Source organism: Pyxicephalus adspersus, chromosome 3, assembly GCF_032062135.1.
Source record: "Pyxicephalus adspersus chromosome 3, UCB_Pads_2.0, whole genome shotgun sequence".
Lineage (NCBI taxonomy): Eukaryota > Metazoa > Chordata > Amphibia > Anura > Pyxicephalidae > Pyxicephalus > Pyxicephalus adspersus.
Window position 1 is genome coordinate 108412205 of NC_092860.1, and position 20674 is coordinate 108432878.

Sequence of the window (20674 nt, forward strand, 5' to 3'; positions counted from 1 at the left end):
GTCTTTGGTCCCTTGTTCTATTTAAAGTTAAACACCAGACAGATAAAGCCAAAAAGTAATGTATATCTGAAAATTATTTATTCATAAATTAATTTCAATGCAAGAAGTGTATGCATTTAATGTGGTTTTAGCTTTTGATAGTTCCTGTACTACAGAGCATTAGAAGAGGGGTCAGCACAAAGAGAAAATCAGATGTGCCGCAGTGCAAAGAGGCTGATAAAAGATGAGAACAGAATAACAGAGAGATAAGTTCGTCATTTTGCTGCGTCTTCTATCTCTGTTGCACAGGCTGGGGGTGGGCAGGAGACCACCAATCAGGCCTCTCCCATTGTTAGACAGGTCTGTGCTTTAGAGCAGAGCTTTACGAATCCCAGAACCCCAGGAAAACAAATCATTTTGTGGGTGAAACAGCTCTCCTTTATGTATTTATTCATTTAAATATCTAGTTTGCCTTTCTTTAGTGTATGACACTGAACATCTATAAAAAATCATTTTTTCTATAAAAATTCATCTATAAAAATTGCATTTTTCTCATTTTTTATTGTTTTATTTGTGTTGTAAAAGCCACTGATGTAGAAGGGCACATAAACAGGTTCGATTTGAATGGGAAGGGTTGGAACCATTGTTTTATAGATGCCTGTGGATTGGTTTAGAAAATTCACTTTATGGCTTTGTAACAATTGGCAAATGTAAAATAAATGATTGATAATCACTTCAGAGATAGTATGAATAGCAATAAATTTGCTTGGAACAAAAAGCAAACATGTCACCGGCAAAAAAATGAGTGCCAAATCAGAGTAATTCTGTTTTTATAAAAAATGGTATAGTAGAAGCATATACAGGATCACCATTTCAAAATATAATAGAAACAAAACCTTCACATTACTGTACATACTCAAATATAAACCAATCTAAAAATAAGCCAAGGTACTTGTCCTAATGCGTTTATACTACTTTATTGCTTCATGTGTAAATATAAGTTATTGTATGCCTGTTTTACTACAATGCTTGCTATACCATGTGCCTTGTTTCCTAAAATTGAATAAATTAAAATAAACATTGCTGTAAAACCGAGGTACTGAGTACAAACCTGGGGCATAAAATGTGGCCATCACTGCTAACATTCAAAATAGCAATCAACAGATGTGTTTTTTTAAAACATTTATTTTACAGGGATGAACGTAAAATCTTATAGACTCAGCCTGTTTATCTTTTTTCACCTTTTTTACAGGGTTGTTCTTTTTGTGCTGGTTATAAAAGGTCATTTGCTCTTAAAGTATTTTGTTTTGTGCATTACTGTTGGCTACCAGACAATGACAATGTGTCCTCCATGTAGAGCAGTGGTCACCAACCTTTTGCACGTCACGTACCACTAGATTTATGGACAGCCCTGAGCCTGCGATCCATACGGGAGACATGGTCTGTGGCTCTGTCCGGTGTGCACCAGCAACCCCCATACCCAACAGAGCCACAGACCACCAACATTTTCTTGTGGTCCACCAGTTGGTGGTGACCGCTGATGTAGAGTGATCTAATCAGCTTGTCTTTGACAGCAATCATCTGTTAAACCAGAGACAGCTGCAGTTCCAGGACATGCTACTAGGTGTCAAATGCAAAAAAACTTGGTTTATACTGGAGTATAGACATTATAGTATATTGTTTAATTTCAGGCATTTATGGAATGAATGTAAACTAAAAATGTTATTACCGGTAAATCTCTTCCCATAAGATTAGGTTAAAGGTGCATTTAACATTCTTTATTCATGTTGATTATCTAAACATCTATAGATGATTGAAAGGCCTGGGACTGCTGCTGAGTACTGTCATTTTGGATGTGATGTTAGCCTATGTAGATATAGCTGTCACTCCAGTAGTTTTTGTAGTTTTCCTTCGCTCCTCCTCCAGCAGCTGCATAATACTTTTTTTTTTATGGATGTAAAGGGAAAGGCAAAGTAGCTGAGGCAGCTTAGAGAGTAATGAGAAGCTTAGAAAGTTATCAAAAGATAACAGAGCTATGATATACATAGAGAGACAGGATTTTGATGGGGAATTGATTCATAGACAGGGCAAAATTTTTAGAAAGTCCAAGGGTTTATTACATGTTGTTCCTAAATAATTAATGGAAAGCAAAAACTGCAAGTACACATTTAAAATACTTTATTTTCTTATATTTACAGAAAGTTGTTTACAAGATCACTTTAAGCCAGCTAAAATGTAATGTCTCTCGTGACCAAACTACTCTGGCAGATTGTATTGGTTTTTAAAGGGAATTTCATTTCTACTCAGGCAGGAAATCCTGTCAACTAAGAATGAATATTCAAGATGACACCAAAGATAATAGATGCAATGTCCTCTCAGTTCTCTAAATCACTATCAGATACTTTTATGATCATACTCATCTGTAAATCTACTCCTTCATCTTCTTTAGCCAACTTTTCTCCTTATCTGACTCATTTTATAACCTTGTTTTTCACTCTTTCCTAACTTTTACAGGTCGTTCTCCTAATGTAAAATTTGTATTGGCAGTTTGCTAAGCCTCTGTACACCAGTAATGCCTGGAGGGAATAAAAGAACTTCCTGAAAACCTAAAATATGAACTGTTAGTACAAAAATAACATGTGCCACTGGCATGCTGTACATACAGCGAGGTTCTGCTGTATGGAGAGAAATGGGGGAAGAATGATGGAGTTGCACCCCACTGCGCTTTCCGCCCTTCACTTCCATTATGATCATTCCTGGATCCGCCCAGAGGGATCCATGAATGACGAACAATGAGCTCTGTGCACAGGCCAGATTCTCGTCTTATATCAGCCCTGCAGCGATTATCGGACGAGAATCATCTGACGTGTGTACGTAGCTTTAAACTCGGTTCATGACGACCACAGTAAGATTACAAGTAGTCCCCGAGTTAAGGACATGCGACATAGGGACGACTCCTAGATACGAAAAGGGCTTCCATGCTGCTTGTGTGCAGGACAGAGGCTTGATGGGGGATAGGGGGGTTTGCATGACTTGCAGAAGAAATATTTTGCTAAACACAGAGCAACCTCTTGTAGCTCACTAATGTCAAAGATCTAATGTCAAAGTCTACTCTGCAGTTGTTTCTTTTTTGCATATCAAAGCACAGCTTGCTCAAAAATTTAATGAATGTCTAGGCTCCATAGTTTTTTTTGGCTTTGTTTGTGATTAACTCACAGTGAGGATTTTATACATTAACTGACACCATACTGCCTAACATTATGTTGAGACAAACATCTGTCCTAATTGCATTTAATAAAATAACGTACCTGTTCCGACTTACAAACAAATTCAACTAAAGAACAAACCTACAGTCCCTATCTCGTATGTAACCCTGTACCTGTATTATTATTATTACTACACAGTATTTATGTAGCGTCAACATATTACACAGTGCTAATCTTTACACAAACAAGACAGTTACATGTAAAAATGTTTTATTACTTCATATTTGTGTTATTTATATCATCTAGACCAGACAAACTATGATTATTTATTTACATGTTTATTATTTGAGCTTTTTTTCTCACTAATTAATTGTGCATTAGCTACCTTTTAGAATAAAATGTATTGTAGAGTTAACGTTAGTAAACTAACCTTAAAGTAATGTAAAGCAAAATTCATTCACATTAATCGCACAGCCAGGTCATTAATGCAATGTTTAGTTAAACACTGTAAGCTTATTAGCATGACTTAAACAGAGCAAAATGACTTTTATGAATCTTCCTAATGCATACTAACTACATAAACAGGTGGCTGATTTGGTCCTTTGCAGAGAACAGCGAGACAGAGAATAGGTTTCAGGAGCCAACAGCCGGGAATAATGACTATGACATAAACTTGGCACAGCATTCAATATCCATTTAACTGATTAATGCGGGAATTTAGCTTTTTGCTATTCTGTTCACTATCTGTCTAATAAATGAGTGAGTGTAGACTTCCCAGAAGCATACAAACCATGGTCATCATGACTCAACACTGGGTGGTTTACACTTTATTCAATTGCAAAGATTTATCATTTGTCCTCTATTGGAAAAGTAATCACTTGGAATCAAAGCTGTCTGGTATCGTGAAGGTGGCATATACAATAAACACTGCTTGCCAGAAGAAATTATGTTCCAGGAGGATTTTGGCCTGTGTCAACCAAATCTACTTTGGTAGCTTCTAGACAACATGACAGCCATCAGCTACAAAAATCTTTCATTTAAGGTGTTTTTATAGCCAACATCTTTTTTTTCACATTTTGAGTGAAAATCAGAATATCAAGTTTTCATCTCTCATAATTGCAGCAGTCATGAGTGCTTCATTCTGTAAGTGACAGTGCCTGCATTATATACTAACTTTATATACCAACTCAAAGTAGGCACTGATCTCTGAAAATGATTTGATATATTTATTGAGAATGTGCCAGAAACCAACATGTTTTATGGATCTGCATCTCCTTTTATTATTATTATTATTATTAATAATATTATTATTATTATTAGTAATAAAAATTATAATAACAATAAACAGGATTTATATAGCGCCAACATATTATGCAGTGCTGTACAATAAATAGGGGTTGCAGATGACAGACAGATACAGACAGTGACACAGGAGGAGGAGAGGACTCTGCCCCAAAGAGCTTACAATTTAGGAATTTTGCAACAAGAATGGTATACAATGTAATCAAATCAGAATGGTAAAGGAACAAGTCATTTTTAAAGTACTGGTGTTATTATTATTATTATTATTATTATTAATAAACAGGATTTATATAGCGCCAACATATTACGCAGCGCTGTACATTAAATAGGGATTGCAAATGACAGACTAATACAGACAGTGATACAGGAGGAGAGGACCCTGCCCCGAAGAGCTTACAATCTAGTAGGTGGGGGAATTTCACACACAAAGGATGTGAGATATGTAGTGTGGGAAGTAGTGATGGTTTCAAATGACAGAAGAAGCCGGGTAGGCAAGTTTGAAGAAATGGGTTTTGAGTGCTCTTTTAAATGAGCAGAAAGTAGGAGCAAGCCGAATAGGACGAGGAAGACCATTCCAGAGAGTTGGAGCAGCTCTAGAAAAGTCTTGTATTCGTGCGTGTGATGAGGTTATGTGTGAGGAAGTCATTAGTAGGTCATTGGAGGAGCGGAGAGAGCGGCAAGGGGAGTATTTTTTAACCATGTCAGAGATGTAAGTGGAACAATAACTGTGTAGGGATTTGAAGGCAAAGCACAGGAGCTTAAATTTGATTCTAAGGTGAAAAGGAAGCCAATGGAGAGAACTACAAAGAGATGTAGCGGAAGAGGAGCGGAGCGAAGGATGGATGAGTCTGGCTGCAGCATTCATAATAGATTGTAGAGGGGAGAGTCGGGTTAGTGGAATACCAGCGAGAAGGATGTTACAGTAGTCCAGACGAGAAATGATAAGAGCATGTACAAGGAGTTTGGTGGTCTCAGGGGACAGGTAGGGGCGGATTTTGGAGATGTTGCATAGGTGAAAGTGACAGGACCTGGAAATGTTCTGAATATGGGGGGTAGATGAAAGGGCCGAGTCAAAGGTGACACCAAGACAACGTGCCTGAGGGGAGGGCCGAATAACAGTGTTGTTAACAGTTAGATATATGTCAGGGGGAGATTTGGAATTTGAGGGGGGGATGATGATGAGTTCTGTTTTATCCAGGTTGAGTTTCAGGAATCGGTCAGACATCCATGATGAGATGGCCAACAGGCAGCATGAGACCTTATCCAGGACTGAGGGAGACAGGTCAGGGGTGGACAGATAAATTTGGGTGTCATCAGCATACAGATGGTACTGTATGCCAAAGGAGGATATGAGACTACCGAGAGAGGAGGTGTACAGAGAAAAGAGGACCGGTCCAAGGACTGACCCTTGGGGGACACCAACAGGGAGGAGAGTGGGTGAGGAGGAGTTACCATTGAAAGAAACTTGAAAGGAGCGGTCAGACAGATAGGAAGCAAACCAAGAGAGAGCGGTGTCACTGATACCAATTTAACACACCTCTTTGGTACGGGTTAAATTGTGCAAATACATGTTGTTCAGTACTTACTGAAATCAAACTGTTAAATTGTGTTAAAAATAAGAATGAGTACAGTCATGGGAAGGGCCATTTTACACAGCTTTGAAAGCAACATGGGAATGACAGGAAAATGTAATTTTGAATATTGTGAGGTCCCTTAATAGATAAAAGCGGCGCTACACATTATATTCTCTATATGTCATTTTTTTTCAATACCTTTTAAACACAACACCCGTAGCACCCTAAGTTATCATTTTTAAGGAAATATAATTTAAATGAAAAACTTCAGAAATCCTAACCTCAGAAAACACTAAAGCAGAATAAATACTTTAGTGTGTTCCCCAAACATTGTGTGTTCAAAATGTGCAGACAGTGGGTAAATGTTTGTAATATAGTAGTTGTAGCTAAGATATTAAACTAGAAAAAAAGATGGACTTCATGTTAGCCAATTGTGAGGTCAATTTCTCCCTGGTTAAAAGGTATATTGTAGTATCCAATTTGCATGGCATGGCATCACAAAGCTTCAAAATAGCTTCCTTGCTAGCAAACAACAATATCAGCCTTCCTGTTTGTAGTACATTGGTGTACCTCTACAAATAGCCTGTGGTACCACATTTGAAAAACAGCCAAGAAGTCAAAGGACTTGGATGAGACTCCAAAAAATAAACTATTTGGCCTTCAAGCAAAGGCACAAGTCCATGAAAGGGTCTTCCTAAAAAGTTACCCCTTGACAAATACACAGCAGCATGCTGCAGATAATAAGTGTAATTCACTAGGAAAATGTGGACATCATTAGAGATGAAGAAGAGTGGTTTCATTGGGTCAGACATTGACACAGTGCAGGTGCTTTAGTGCAAGTTCTGCTAGATCTGAGCTTGTTTCTAATTTGGACACTAAGTAGTTTACTGGGTCTTCACTAATTATGTAATTAAATACTTAGTCGGGTCGAAAAAGTCCATCAAGTTCAACCACCAGGAAAATAAAAACACCAAAAACCTCCATGTTTGCACTTCTAGACTAAACTATATAGACATAGTTGATCCTGAGGAAGGTAAAGAAACCCCTAGAAAACATGGTTCAGCATGGTCTACTTCAACAGGAGCAAAAAATCTTCCCTGATCTTGCAAAGTAATTGGATGTTCCCGGGATCATCAGTCTCTGACATCATTCTAATAAACTTTAATACTAAGTTGCATTCTGCGCAAGAGTGCATCTCTTTTAACATTCTCTATTGGTGGTGGTGTTACTACTGCTTCCAGCTTGTCTGACTTGGGTGGTGGAACTCCGATCATTAGCAGATAGATCCTTGCTGCTAATGGCAAAGGATCTGCATAGGCAACCTAAATGCACTTTGTTATGGTGACACATGTTGATTTCCCTCATCTGTTGAAATGAGTTCTGCCATTTGGCTTGTATGGATCCAAGAAAATGGGCACACAGTGATGAGTTGTGTTTTGAAAGCAACCTATGTGAGAATAATTTTCTAAGCAGAACAACATGAAAACATTTATTGTTCCTCAATGTGCCTATGCATGAGGGCTCAGGATCCACAAACATCCTTCTCTCACCCACCCAGTCCCAGCACAACTTCCAGTTCTCAAATGCAGTAGAAGAAAACCACAGTATTGGCTTCCTAATATCCTATTGTTTCTATTTAACTATCAGCAGCAGTTATCCCTGCACCAATCCCTGATTATCAGTTTAAATTCAACACACTGCCTCTGATTGACAGGGCCTGGATGAGGGATATACCACATAAATCAGGCATCTAAAAAAATGCCTACCAGGCTGCCTATACCAACAACTTTGGTTACTGGAGTCCCCGGCTCCCTCTGGTTGAAAAGCGACAATGTTTGGCTCCAGCAGAACTGAACCAATTGAGCAGTTGTCACAAACTGTGCATGCATATGAGACACCAATAACTTATGAACCATGTTTTAATATCAAATAAAGTATAAAAAATAACAAAAGTGACAGTGCAACAGTAACAGTCCAACCACATTTAATAACCAACAAACACGTAAATAAATAGGAATATGTATAATCAAGCCAAGGAAGAACAGAAAAACTTCAAGCAGAGACAGGTACAGAACTCACTATAAGGTCAGAAGCCGAAATCAGAAAACAAGATCACAGGATAATAGGGGCCAAAAGCACAGCAATACAGGACCTCCACCCACCCAGTAAGAGCCCCTGTCATTGTAGTTAGCTAATCCAGGAAAGTATCAACCGGTGTTACCAGCTCTCCCAGTCTCCTTGCTGAACATAGTGACAAGATTCTGCCCAGCTTTGTCAGCACATAAACAAATTCTCAGTCATTATAATTAGAGCCAGTTCACTGTTTCAATCAGCGTTGAACAACTGTAAACCTACTCCAAGTGGCAATTCCAAGTGGCTCCAACTGCTGACAAATGGCAGTCACCATATCACTATCATCACCTGGAAATCTGATGATGGTCAGTTCCAATTCCTTGCCTTCCAGTAGGACACATTGTTTGCTTTTTGTGTTACTTTTGTGATTGACCTTGTTATCCCTGTTTTAGTGTGGCTTTTCCCCAGGTGCTGATCACCACATCATGTGTAACACAAATGCATACAAAAAGCACTCATGACAATAACTAACATGCATGACAATACTTAACATATCACACAGTAGGTATTGTCAGGTACTCTTCAGTGAGCCATCCTCAGCCATATTGATGAGCTGAGTTGGGATAATGCAACTTTTGCACATGCGCACATGAGTTCATTCAGTCTCTGTAGCCCTGGGGGGTACTGAGATACCAGGATCATATGTTAAGATGTGTATACGCAGCTCAGCATTTTTTTTAAAAAGACAGTTATCAGGCAGGTATGTTTTATTGCAGAAGGGATATTGCCTGTTTTCAAGGTGAAACTATAATTCCAATTTAGGATCAGCAATGCTTTGTATTAATAATAATATTATTATTAATACAAAGGATTTATATAGGGCCAACATATTACGTAGCGCTGTACATTAAATAGTTTCAAATGACAGACAGATACAGACAGTGACACAGGAGGAGGAGAGGACCCTGCCCTGAAGAGCTTACAATCTAGGAGTATCTTTTTTGTATCTTTTTACTCTGTGCAACCTTGTCTTTAATACAAATAAATAGAGATTATATTGTGTTGGTGTGCACTAAAATTAACTTCAAATTTGGTTGTTATATGCAGTACCACACAAAATATGTGGGTGGCTCAATGTCTAAAGGTGCCTTTAGAAAGTATGTTTTAACCCCCTGAGCGGTTATCCCGAGTGTGACTCAGGGTAAAAAAAAAAACATACTGGAAGCATCCTGCTCGTCAGATCCCATCCTCAGGCCACATCCTCTTCTTCCAATCTTCCCCTGGCGAGTGCACTGACGTTCCCCAGGAGTTCCTGGTGGTGTTGGTGCCCGCGAGGGCTATTTTGTATTGGATTTCATACAAAATACCTGTAGTTAATCCAAAAACAAAGTAATCCAATACAAAGTATTCATTATATTATATATATATATATATATATATATATATACATGCTACTGTACAGATATATTCAGGTTCAGTATTTGCTTTTGCCATAAAAATACTGAAAGAATTAGACTGCCAGGGAGGTTATAGCATGTTTAGGTGGATATTGTGCAGTATACACACTCTGTGTGATATTGGTTTCACTTACAGATCACCATGTAACCACTAGCTATGTCTGGCTGCAGCTGGCCCATGAATACACAGCCTGATCTTCCTGCAATGACAGTATGCAGTGCAGCCACAACAGGTCCCTCTGCTAGATGTTATATGACAACAGATGGAAGTTAGAGAGCAGAAGTACAGAGGGTGGTCTGCTCCTCATGCTGCATGAGCCCCTCCACCCCCATGTCTGAGCTGCTCCCCGCCCCCTGTACACTCCAGCATTCCTGTGAACGCTTCCTAGCGCTTGTCATGATGTCCTGGTGACTGCAGAGGAGATCGCAGCACCTGGAGATCAGAGCTGACATGTTCTGCACCAAGCTAAAAGACTTCAAATTATCGGGGGAATGTCCTTTCTCTGTGCTGAGCCAGAGGCAGGGATCAGAGGACGATGAAGGGGCGTCCAGTGCTGAAGCCGCGGCTCCGATCTGCAGCGAAGTGTCCGAGTCCGGGCTCCGCTATAGAGGAGCAACCGAGGAGCCTCCGCAGAGGAAGAGCAGCCGCACCAGGGTCTACCTGCACACACTGGCTGAGAGCATCCACAAGTTAATCTTCCCAGAGGTAAGACTTATTATTCCACACATCACTTTTCTCTATCCACTCTTCTGTGCCCATGAGGGGTTAAATCTGATTACACTAATCTGCTGATGGAGATACAATGTTTCCTCTTCAGGTCTACTGTAATCATTTCCCATAGAGATACCGACATTTATATATTACAGATCAGTTATAGGATCATCATTTTGCTGGGCTGGGGGTCACTGTAATAGTCACTGTTATTTAAGTACATCTAAATCAAAGCAACTTATTAACAATTCAGTGTCATTAAAAAAAGTTATTCTAAATATATTACAGCTTTTTTAAAAAAGATACCTGTTGATTTAATGTGAAGTTCCATGCTCAGGTACTTCCTGGTATAAGGTGACAATACTCTTAACATATTTCCCAATTGTGTTTCTGCATTGTCACCCCACTCTGATACAGACAAGTGGCCATTTTTAGGCACTTTATGCAGGCGCGGTCCACTGTTGTCCCTAGAAGACTTACCTTGAGATATACCACGCTGCTATTGCATGTAGTTTCTTCAAAGTGGCTGCAAGAGATCATAAGTATAGGATAAAAATAAGTATTTTATGCAAGCAATTGAAATGTCATTCAGTTACGGTTTACATGTACTTTAACACCCCCAGCCGCAGGTTGCTGAAATCAAGAAATAAACACTCTGGCAGCCAGCATGACCGTCTTCTCAGTTGTATAAATAGACAGCTTTGAACTGCAGCTCATGGATAATGTTTGTACATAATGGCCAATCGCTATATATATTAACTGGTGGTCCATAGGACAGTGCAATGTGTAATATTAAAGATATCCACTTCTATGGAAGTCATGTAGATCAGCTGCGTTCATGTGCCTGGCTTTTCTTCCATTCCAAACCAAGAAAGGTGTTGTGCCAACATACCGAATTTAATGCAGAGCGGTGCCCAGAGAATACACAAAGTGATGTACTTGTATTGGCATGGGTGATTTTTGACGTCATTGTGTGGATCTGCATTTGTGCAATGTGATAAATGGTACAGCACTGTGTGTGTTTACATGTACACTGCTTTCTACAAGTACACATCTGTTCAGGTGCAGTATTAATTATTTCTAAGTGATCTCTCCTAAAATAAATGCAATACTCTTTCTGCAGCCTTCCTCTGATTACATAGCGTGCTGTAATATTTACACCAGATGTTCTGAGTAACCCGTGTTTCCTATTGCCTGCTTGACACCATTTTCCTGATGTAGTTTGTCATGTTAATTGTGATCTTGTTCTGGCCAGTGAGTAGCAGACACAGATTTATGTGTGCTTGAATTGAAGGTTATACCCATGTTCATCCATATGGTTTGTTGTGCAGTCTGTCTGTTCTATAACTTCTCCTCATTAGTATGGAGTCATAGCACATAGGATGCCCAGGTAACCAGAACAAGAAGTGATGATATGCTGCAGTAATGCCCATTACATGATCTTACAAGCGGAATGATTATCAGAGAGGTCACACAGGGCTGCCCATCTGACCATCCCAATAGATATTTAGAACATGGCTTAGTAAAGGACACAAATATTTTGAAATTTTCATCTGTATGTTGTTTTACAACTATGTATAGTTTATAGTTATGCATAAAACTATGCTCCAGAGAAAAAAAAACTAGCAAGTTATTAACCTAAATAACCAGCTGTCAAAAAACCGTTTGCTATCTACAGGGCTGCGTAATACATTGGTGTTTTAAAAACTGACTATGTAATTCATTTTGTTGAATTCTTACACTTCCAATTCCAGATAGAGATGTAAAAAAGAGGTAGTGGCAGTGGGTAATACGTATAGGGTGGGTATATGGAGAGTAAGGGAGGGAGAAAAGAGAATAAAACATTGGTCCACACTGATCATGGAAACATCAAAATGAGTAATAATGGAATAGGGAAAGTGGGGTCTCTAGCATATTTGACACCCAAAGTAGATAATTTTTTACACCTCCTTTATTATTCATAATTATGAAATTAAAATAATAATATTCATGGGAAGAAAATACACGTAGATCATAACAATTGTAGGGTCTCTTTGCTTTTTATTGGTCATTGGAAAAACTTACCTTTAGTTATTTAGGTCAGTGGGAAAATGCCCTTTTACATCAGTAGGGAGGCATTAGAGCGGAAAAGTGCACTTTTGCATTGGTTCTTAATTGGCGCTCAGTCGGCCAACAATGTAAAAGACATTTATCATAATGACCACCACACTAATGTACCGTGGATGTAGTAATTACAGCAGGAGCTCTTTAAAAAGTTTTTTTAAGGGTTCCCCCATGTAAAAAATGTTGGGAAACACTGGGTTATATTATAGTGGTGGTCAGTAGGGGAGGTCCTCCCTTTCTTTTGTGGTTTGGGGAAAAGATGTCACCTTGGTTGTTTGTAGGGAAGTGGAGACCATACATGGGTCAACATTGAGAACAAGATGGTAGTATTAGGTTCCTGTCAATAGTTGAGAATATCCAAGGTTTGTTTGGCAGTTGTATGTGCATAATTAGTTGTTACACTGAGGTTTTAATGGTGGACTAGTCTCTGTAGATTAACCAGCAGCACAAGGTCACAAGGATTCATTTACTCCTGTTTTTGGTCAGATGCTATACACAAAAGGAGAAGACATGTAAGCTAGGACCAGACGTTTCCAACAGAAATTAAGCTACAAATGAACAGTTTTCGGTCTAGGACTGTCAGTTTTACCACTCTGAAAGATGGCAGAAAGTTTGGAATGTTTAAATGTGTTTTTGGCTGTGGTGAGCTCTTTTGTGCTGCATAGGCATGACTAGCAATGATCACCCATGCACATTCCATGTTTATATCCTTCATTTCTTTGGGTTGTTTTTTAGGTTCTAGTATGGATATTACAGTTACTATCATACCTATTTTTTGTATTATCTCTTACTTGCCAATATAAACTATGTACCCATTTCTGTACAATTTAAAAACATTGCAGGACCACAATAAATCTGCTGTGTGAGCACAGACTCATACACAATGTATATTCAGGCTATTTGTCAGTACTAGAAGAAAAGCTTAAGATTTCAACAACTTGTCATTGTGCCCTGGTGACATGCAGCTCAGCAATTTTACATCTCTGGGAGCCTTTGGTTTCTTCTCCCAAGATGACAAGCAGTCATGTTCCCAGAATGAAGTCACATTTTAGTGACATTTAAAATAAAATGCCAAAGGCTGCTGTGTCAGTGTTTTTGAAGTTATATATACCTGCAACTAGAAATTCCAGCACTTTTGAATATTTACAGAATAAAGTGTTGAAAAACAATGTATTTCCAGGCATATTTTTTATAAAGATTGGGTCCTAAACCCAATACAACATATTGACCATTCACATTTTAGAAAAACTATAATCAATTGGCAAAAAGAAGGTTTACCTTTACAGTTTTTATAGGAATCTAACTGTTGTTCACACATTCAGGGGCCTAAATTAATAAGGCCTATCTTTTCCTGCTTTTTCACTTGTGTTTTCTTAGGCCTGGACCATAGGAAGGAGATATAGGACCTGATTTATTAAATCTCTCCAAGGCTGGAGAGGATACACTTTCTTTCATCAGTGAAGCTGCAATCCTGGAATAGATCTGGTCCAGGATTGAAAACATTTGCTAACAAATTGAAAATTACTTTCCAGGTTTGCTGTATCACCCAGCTGCACTGATGAAAGTGTATCCTTTATTAAAGTGTATCTATTTATTAATTTAGGCCCATATGTCTCTTCTGCAATATATAAAAAATTACCTGGCTGTTCACAGTTATTTAACGGGTCCTCTTCTGGGTTGGGGATCTTTGGCTATCTTGATTGGCCGAACCTGAATTACTGTACTGTGCACACGCACTGGAGTTCATAACTGGCAACCGCACTAGGATTATTTTTCTCCTAAAATGCCATTAGAAAAATCCCAGATTTTACTAAGGTTACACCAGTGAATATCGCTGTGTACACATTTAAGGAGTGTAACAAGCCCTGGACTTTGAAGACAAGAAACATGAGATTGTTACACTATTTACATCAGGACACAGCATCATCTATTGGCATCAAACAACCATTCACAAAAGATAATTTAGGAGCAAGTGTCCCATCATAACACACTTAGAAGCAAAAAATAATCTGTATAAAGATGGGGGGGGGGTTGATTTCTTTTTTTTGAATAAATGTTTTAAGAATAACCCATTATATTCAAGTATATCGGATATGGTGTCTGCAATGGTGTCTTTTTTAGTAGACGACAGCTAGGGCTAACCCAACTCATGGTTATTTTCATACAGAAGACTTCAACAATTACCCTGTTGCATACTGCCAAGTACTATTTATAAATAAGAAACAGCAAACAACTGAGAAGATAAGGAATGCAAAAAATTTTACAATATGAAGAATCCAGTCTAAGGGTAAAAAATAAAAGATCTGAATAGTATGTAAATTGTCATGTATGCAAAACAGAAATGCTTTCATACTTCCTAGGGCTATGAAACTAAATGCAAGCTTGATTCTGTATCTTGTTCTAATGGTAGATTTTAATAATAGGTCAGATATATTCTGTAGCCGAACATTTATTTGATTTAAAATGCGGTTGAACATTTTGAAGGGATAAAATACATCCCAGAGAACTTGGCTATAGATCCTCATTATAGAATTGCCACAGAAAATTCAGTCAGCTAGATGTAAAAATTTATGGGTGGTTTGATAAACTAGTATAATCCAAATACAGAATTATTTCTTAACAGACTGTTTTATAAACATCCATACTGAGATTATTCAAACAGGCATGTTTATGCCTATGAAGCAATGAGCAGCAAAAAAGCAAACATGTTTGTGTCAGCTAATCTTGGGGAAAACAAAAATGATCAGTTGAAAATATAAAACAATGTCTTTCATTAATATATAATAAAAAATTACTGGTAGAGGTAAACATTGGTATTATTGCCAAATCAAGACAAAATCAACCATACTGTGCTAAAAATCAGTAATTACTGAACAGATATCCCAACCATGCCAACATAATGACAGATAAAACCATTCCAGGTTAAATAGTTCAGTTTAATATTAATTCTTGATTTATAGTTTTAGTCCACCTTGTGTGAGTACTGGCTATATGCAATATAAGGTCAAAAATTTGTGGACACCTGACCATTGCACCTATACAAGTTTGTTGGATATCCTATTCCAAAACCATGGACATCATATGGAGTTGCCTCATTTTTCTTTTGCAGCCATAACAAACTTTTGGTAAGGCTTTCCACAAAATGTTTTGACGTGTGTCTGTGTAAGGTTGGAGAGAAGACCTTCCTAGCCTGTAATCAGAATCTGAAATCCCTGCACTCCAAACTTATCAAACCATATGTTTCTGGACCAGGCTTTGTGCATAAGGGACTTAGTCATGCTATATTAGAAAAAGGCCTTCCCCATACTGGTACTAAGTTGGAAGCTCATTAAAAGTTTGCCTTATGGAAAACACTCACAATTTATAAGGGTAGGGTCAAATGGCTTGGGAAATGTTTATGGCTAATTGTTCAATCCAATATGTAAAGTTTCCTTTACTTCTTGAAAACATGTCAAATTGTTTTAAACATCAAGTTCTGCTGAAAAAAAAAACATAAAAATTTTTACATTTTACAGCATGGAACAACCCGTACTCACAATTTTGGTCCTCTGGCAGTGTTCATGTGTAGAACTAGTTTGAAAATGAGGCCATTCTGCACTATACCATCCTAATTATGCATGAAGGAAAAGTTATACCTATGCATAAAGTAGTTAGTAAGTTATGCTTCAGCTTTTTATTTACCAAGACTGGTTACCAAGACCAAGTACTAGTACTTATCACTAATTTGTGGAATTGCTAATGTTTCTAATAAGATTTGGCTTGTGTTAACTTTGGCAACACCAGCAGCACCATGTGGATATTGGGTGTGGCCTAAATTGTCAGTTGTCGTCCAGTCCAAAAACCCAGAGCAACACCATCCACTGAAAAAAGATTGTTCTATACTAGGCAGATTGGCCCTGATTTATCAATTCTCTCCGAGGCTGGAGAGGATACACTTTCATCAGTGAACCTGGGTGATCCAGCAAACCTGGAATGGATCTGGTCAAGGATTGAAAACATTTGCTAACCAACAGCAAATGACTTTTAAGAAATACATTCCAAGTTTGCTGGATTACCCAGGTTTACTGGTAAAAGTGTATCCTCTCCAGCCTTGGGGAGCTTTAGGAAATCAGGCCCTATGTCTAGTTTTCCACCCATTAATTTTTCCTGTTTTTTTTTTTTTTCTTTTCTTTGAGACTAACCCTATTTTTTTTATCTTAAATCAACCTGGGACGTGTGTATGGGGAGCAATAATAACCCAAAAATATTTAGTTGTGGTCATACTACGTAGTCATTGCTATTATCGATTCATTCATGAGCATCTCTCAATATGTATGTATTATTTTAATGACCAGGTATACAGCTTGGACTCATATAAAAGGTCTGCCTATTTTTTATTCTATTATTCTATTTATTCTATTTTTATTTGTCAACTGCAATCATCAGCATCCTGGGAAAATTCATAGGTCAAATATATTAATAAAGAATTTCTTCCCACTAGTTTTAGCTAGGTAGTTTAATTTATTTATTTAATTGTTCTTTCATTGTCTTACTATTTGTTTACATTTTTACCTTTTTAATGTACAGCACTGCGCAGTATGTTGGCGCTATATAAATACTCTTTCCTAATACTACTAATAATAATGAGCATTACTTACTGATTTACCTGTACTGTGTTGCAGTTTGACAGACTGAATCTTGCCCTTCAAAGAACAATCACAAGACATAAAACAAAATGTAGCTCCAACAGGTAAGCCCGATTGTATGTTTGCTATAACACACTTTATATGTATAGGACCGTACTTTATTGTCCAGGGGAATCTGGTACAACCTTTTGGCATCCCCTAATCTGCCCGGTGTTTTTCGTTCAAAGCAGACAGGCTAAAAATAGATCACATAAGTCCCTTTAATGCTTCAACCATTGACCTGCCTTTCAAAGCCATGTAAGCTAAAACTAATCATATTAAAATGAAACAAATAATGGTAAACATAAGCAGTACTTTGCAGCTGCCTAAATCATTTTCATTATGTCAAAAAGGTAAACACCTAAAGCTGAACGCCAGCCTTACCTGTAGTCTTGGACAGTTGTACGGGCTCCTCTCCTGAACATGCTAACTTCACACATTGTGATGTTCTCATAGTGTTTATTCAAATCTGCAGACAAATGAAACCCATTTGCTAGCTGGGGCATGTACATAATCATCTAGTACAGAGGTCCTCAACTTCGGCCTTCAAGGGGCAGAAGCAGTACATTTAGTAAGGTATGGTTTGCAGTAGTCAAAAACTAACAAACATCTGGCTGAGGACTAGGGTTGAGGAACCATGATTTAGCACTTACTTCTCAAGCCTTACTGACCTTAGCCCTCTTTCTATTCTTTCAGGCATAAATGCTCATTAACACATGTGAGTATTACATAGAGAGGTCTGCATGCAATTGCAGTTTGTCTAGGATTGCAACTTATGCAAACTTTAGAAACTAAGACCATTCTGCACTGTGCCATCCTAATTATGTTAGTATGTAGGAAAAGATACACTTATGCATAAAGTAGTTAGTGGGCAGTTAAAAGGCATTTTAAAACTTGCACAATTTTTCCTAAGATCTGCCTTTATTTAATAGGGAAGCACAGATACTGATGACATCATCTGCCATAAGCACGGTAATGGGGGGGGGGGGGGTGTTGGAAAGACAAAATATGAATAGATTAAACATTCTTTTAAAATGGGAAGCCTCTGATTACTACACTCTGTACATAATCTTTGCACCGCCTTGATAAGAATATAGCCAATTTGAATCTCTATGATTTCTTCTGAAAAACACTTTCCATGAATTGTGTTTCTTTTTCTGCTGTTCAGAGAGAGCTTCTGTTGAAGCCTCACTTTCTATTAAATGTGGCACATGAGAAAATGAAAAAGCTCACTGGCTGTGGGTTCTATTATATAATGAAACAGAAGCAATCCACCAGCAGATTCACAGAGACTTCTCATCTAATGATTGTATTACATCTGCAGAGTAAAAATATAAAAGGAAACTGATGGCAAATTCTGATTCTAATAGTTAGGTGGCAGTAAAAAAAAAAAAGTTTGGGCACAGAAAATAGGAGGTTTGTAGATGGTTCTGGGGCAATTCAATTAATATTACGGGTCTGGCAAATCTTATTATAAAAAGTTAAAAAAAACAATATGTTGTCTTTTTTTTCTTATTATGTGCATTTGCACCAAAATATTATGCTGCGCTTTACAAAGTTCTTAGTCATGTCAATATTTGTCCCCTCAAAGGGGCATGTTTTTTAAACGTGGGAGGAAACTAGAGAGCCTAGAGGAAGCACACATGAGAAGAACATATGCAGAAAGTGTCCTGACCAACATTTCAACCCTGGGACTTAGCGTTGCAAAAGCAAAAGCCACTGTACCACCCTTAAAATAACTAAGGCAAAATAATTTTCTGCAAATGCTGTTATCCTAAATGTTAAATATTAGATAGTAAAATAGCTTTTTTTATCCAGAAGTTGATCCATGTGTCCTTTGAGAACCAGAACAAGTTTTCTTCCTCCAGTGTGGAGAAATTGGTAGCAGTCTTTATTTCACCATTATTAAAGTGAAGCAGCTTTTGTTGAGCATTCCTTTTTTAGCAGACCATTGAGGAAGTCTCATGAGAGTTTGGTTTGCTCTTTAAGTGCAGATACAAATACACAAACACTATTGCCAAAAGCCTGGAGGGAGAAGTGTGAGGCTGGGAAGAAACATAGCCTGTGATGAGAGAGGTCATGGGAGGGAGGGAGAAGAGCAATGACAGGACAAACACTGCTGCTGAGAAGTAGGAACAAAAATTCGGCTGACAAACGATACCATCTTATCTTGCTGCTTCCCCAGCAGCAATGTACATCTGTTCTAAATGACCCAGCATCCTGGGAACGTACGGCTACTGACAGTCTTTAAGTTTTGTAAGGCTCAAATACCTGGCCTTATATCAAGCTGCACACAACGTGTGTGCCCGGAGAACTTGCAGTTAGAAAACTCTCTGTAATCAAACTTTGTCAGTATGGCAGCCCCACGTAAGAAAGAAACAGACCCTGAGGCAATTAGCAGCACACAATACTTTGGCAAGCATGATGAATAAAGAAAACTTTCATCTACCTAGTCAGCAGCTCCATATTCTGTTCTTAATGGACGTTGAAAAACACCTATTTATCAGTTATTGAAATCCATCACAGTCTTACTCATGTCTTGCAGTTTAAGCAGTTCATTTTTTTTTTGATGCTTGTATTTTGAAGACAGCTGTTACTTGCTGATTTTTATAGTTGCTCCCTGCTGATGCACCACTGTCATTGTGTGAGATCAGCAGACTCTAGTAGACTGTCCTAAAACCTTCTGGGAAAATCAACATTGCACATCCCAAGAGACATTAGGATAGTTTTCCTTCATGTGTATTGGTATATCAACCAACTGGCTGGCTGCGGTCTAAATATTCTTCAAATAGGGAGAAATGGGACCACTTTAGAAAAGTAGACAGGATTAAATAATTTGAATTTAGTGTAATGCTTACAGCTACCTCTTTTGGCCAATAGGAATGTGCTGGAAGTAACATTACAAAAACAGTTTTTTTGCTAAAAGCCTCTTCTCAGACTCCCAAAATGGCCTTGAATTGGACTAAAAAAGCAAAGTGTTGGAGGCTGCCTCAGATATTCAGTATATAGGCCTAATGCCACTCTTTTCAGCTCATGAAAACAGCCCTGTGTAAGGTTCAATTATTTTATGCAGAGACTTTCCCTCCCTCCATACACTGGGCAAATCAACCAACACACCAGGTAGGTATTTGGAAAAATTAAAACTGTGAAAAACTAAACTAAACATAAAAACTAAACTCCTAAACATACATTTATTCCTTTCACAGCAAGGAAGACTTTTATAACAAAAATAAAGTCAGTAATAGTAAAATCATCTCAACAAACCTCAATACTAGAATGCAATATGGAATATTCGGTGCCCAAATTTTTGCACTAAAAGATACAATACAGTTTATTATCAGTCACTCTCCTCTCTATCAAATCACTCTTCAACACCTAGATACATTTTTTTAGATTAGGTACAGACTGCCTAAACCCCTTGCAATTTTTTTCACTTGTTTTCCTTTATCTTTCTGTGCCAATAAAATAAAAAAGATGTGCAGAAATCTGTAAAGTAAGGGAAATCCCTTATTAGACATTTGTCACCAGAATAGATGTTCTCTTTTAAATATTCTCTCTTTATTCCTGTTTTGGTGATACTTTTGGAATATCCTTCAATTTCTGT

The 20674-nt window shown here is 37.9% G+C and overlaps 1 protein-coding gene across 1 annotated transcript in view; it reads left to right on the forward strand.

Annotated features, from left to right (window-relative positions):
• Positions 1-9854: 9854 nt before the first annotated feature.
• GUCY1A1 (guanylate cyclase 1 soluble subunit alpha 1) overlaps positions 9855-20674 on the forward strand; it is a 29384-nt gene continuing 18564 nt past the window's right edge. The window contains exons 1-2 of the mRNA XM_072405962.1: positions 9855-10297; positions 17068-17135. Coding sequence (XP_072262063.1) covers positions 10043-10297; positions 17068-17135 — 323 coding nt within the window. The 5' untranslated portion in view covers positions 9855-10042. The remainder of the gene's footprint in view (positions 10298-17067; positions 17136-20674) is intronic.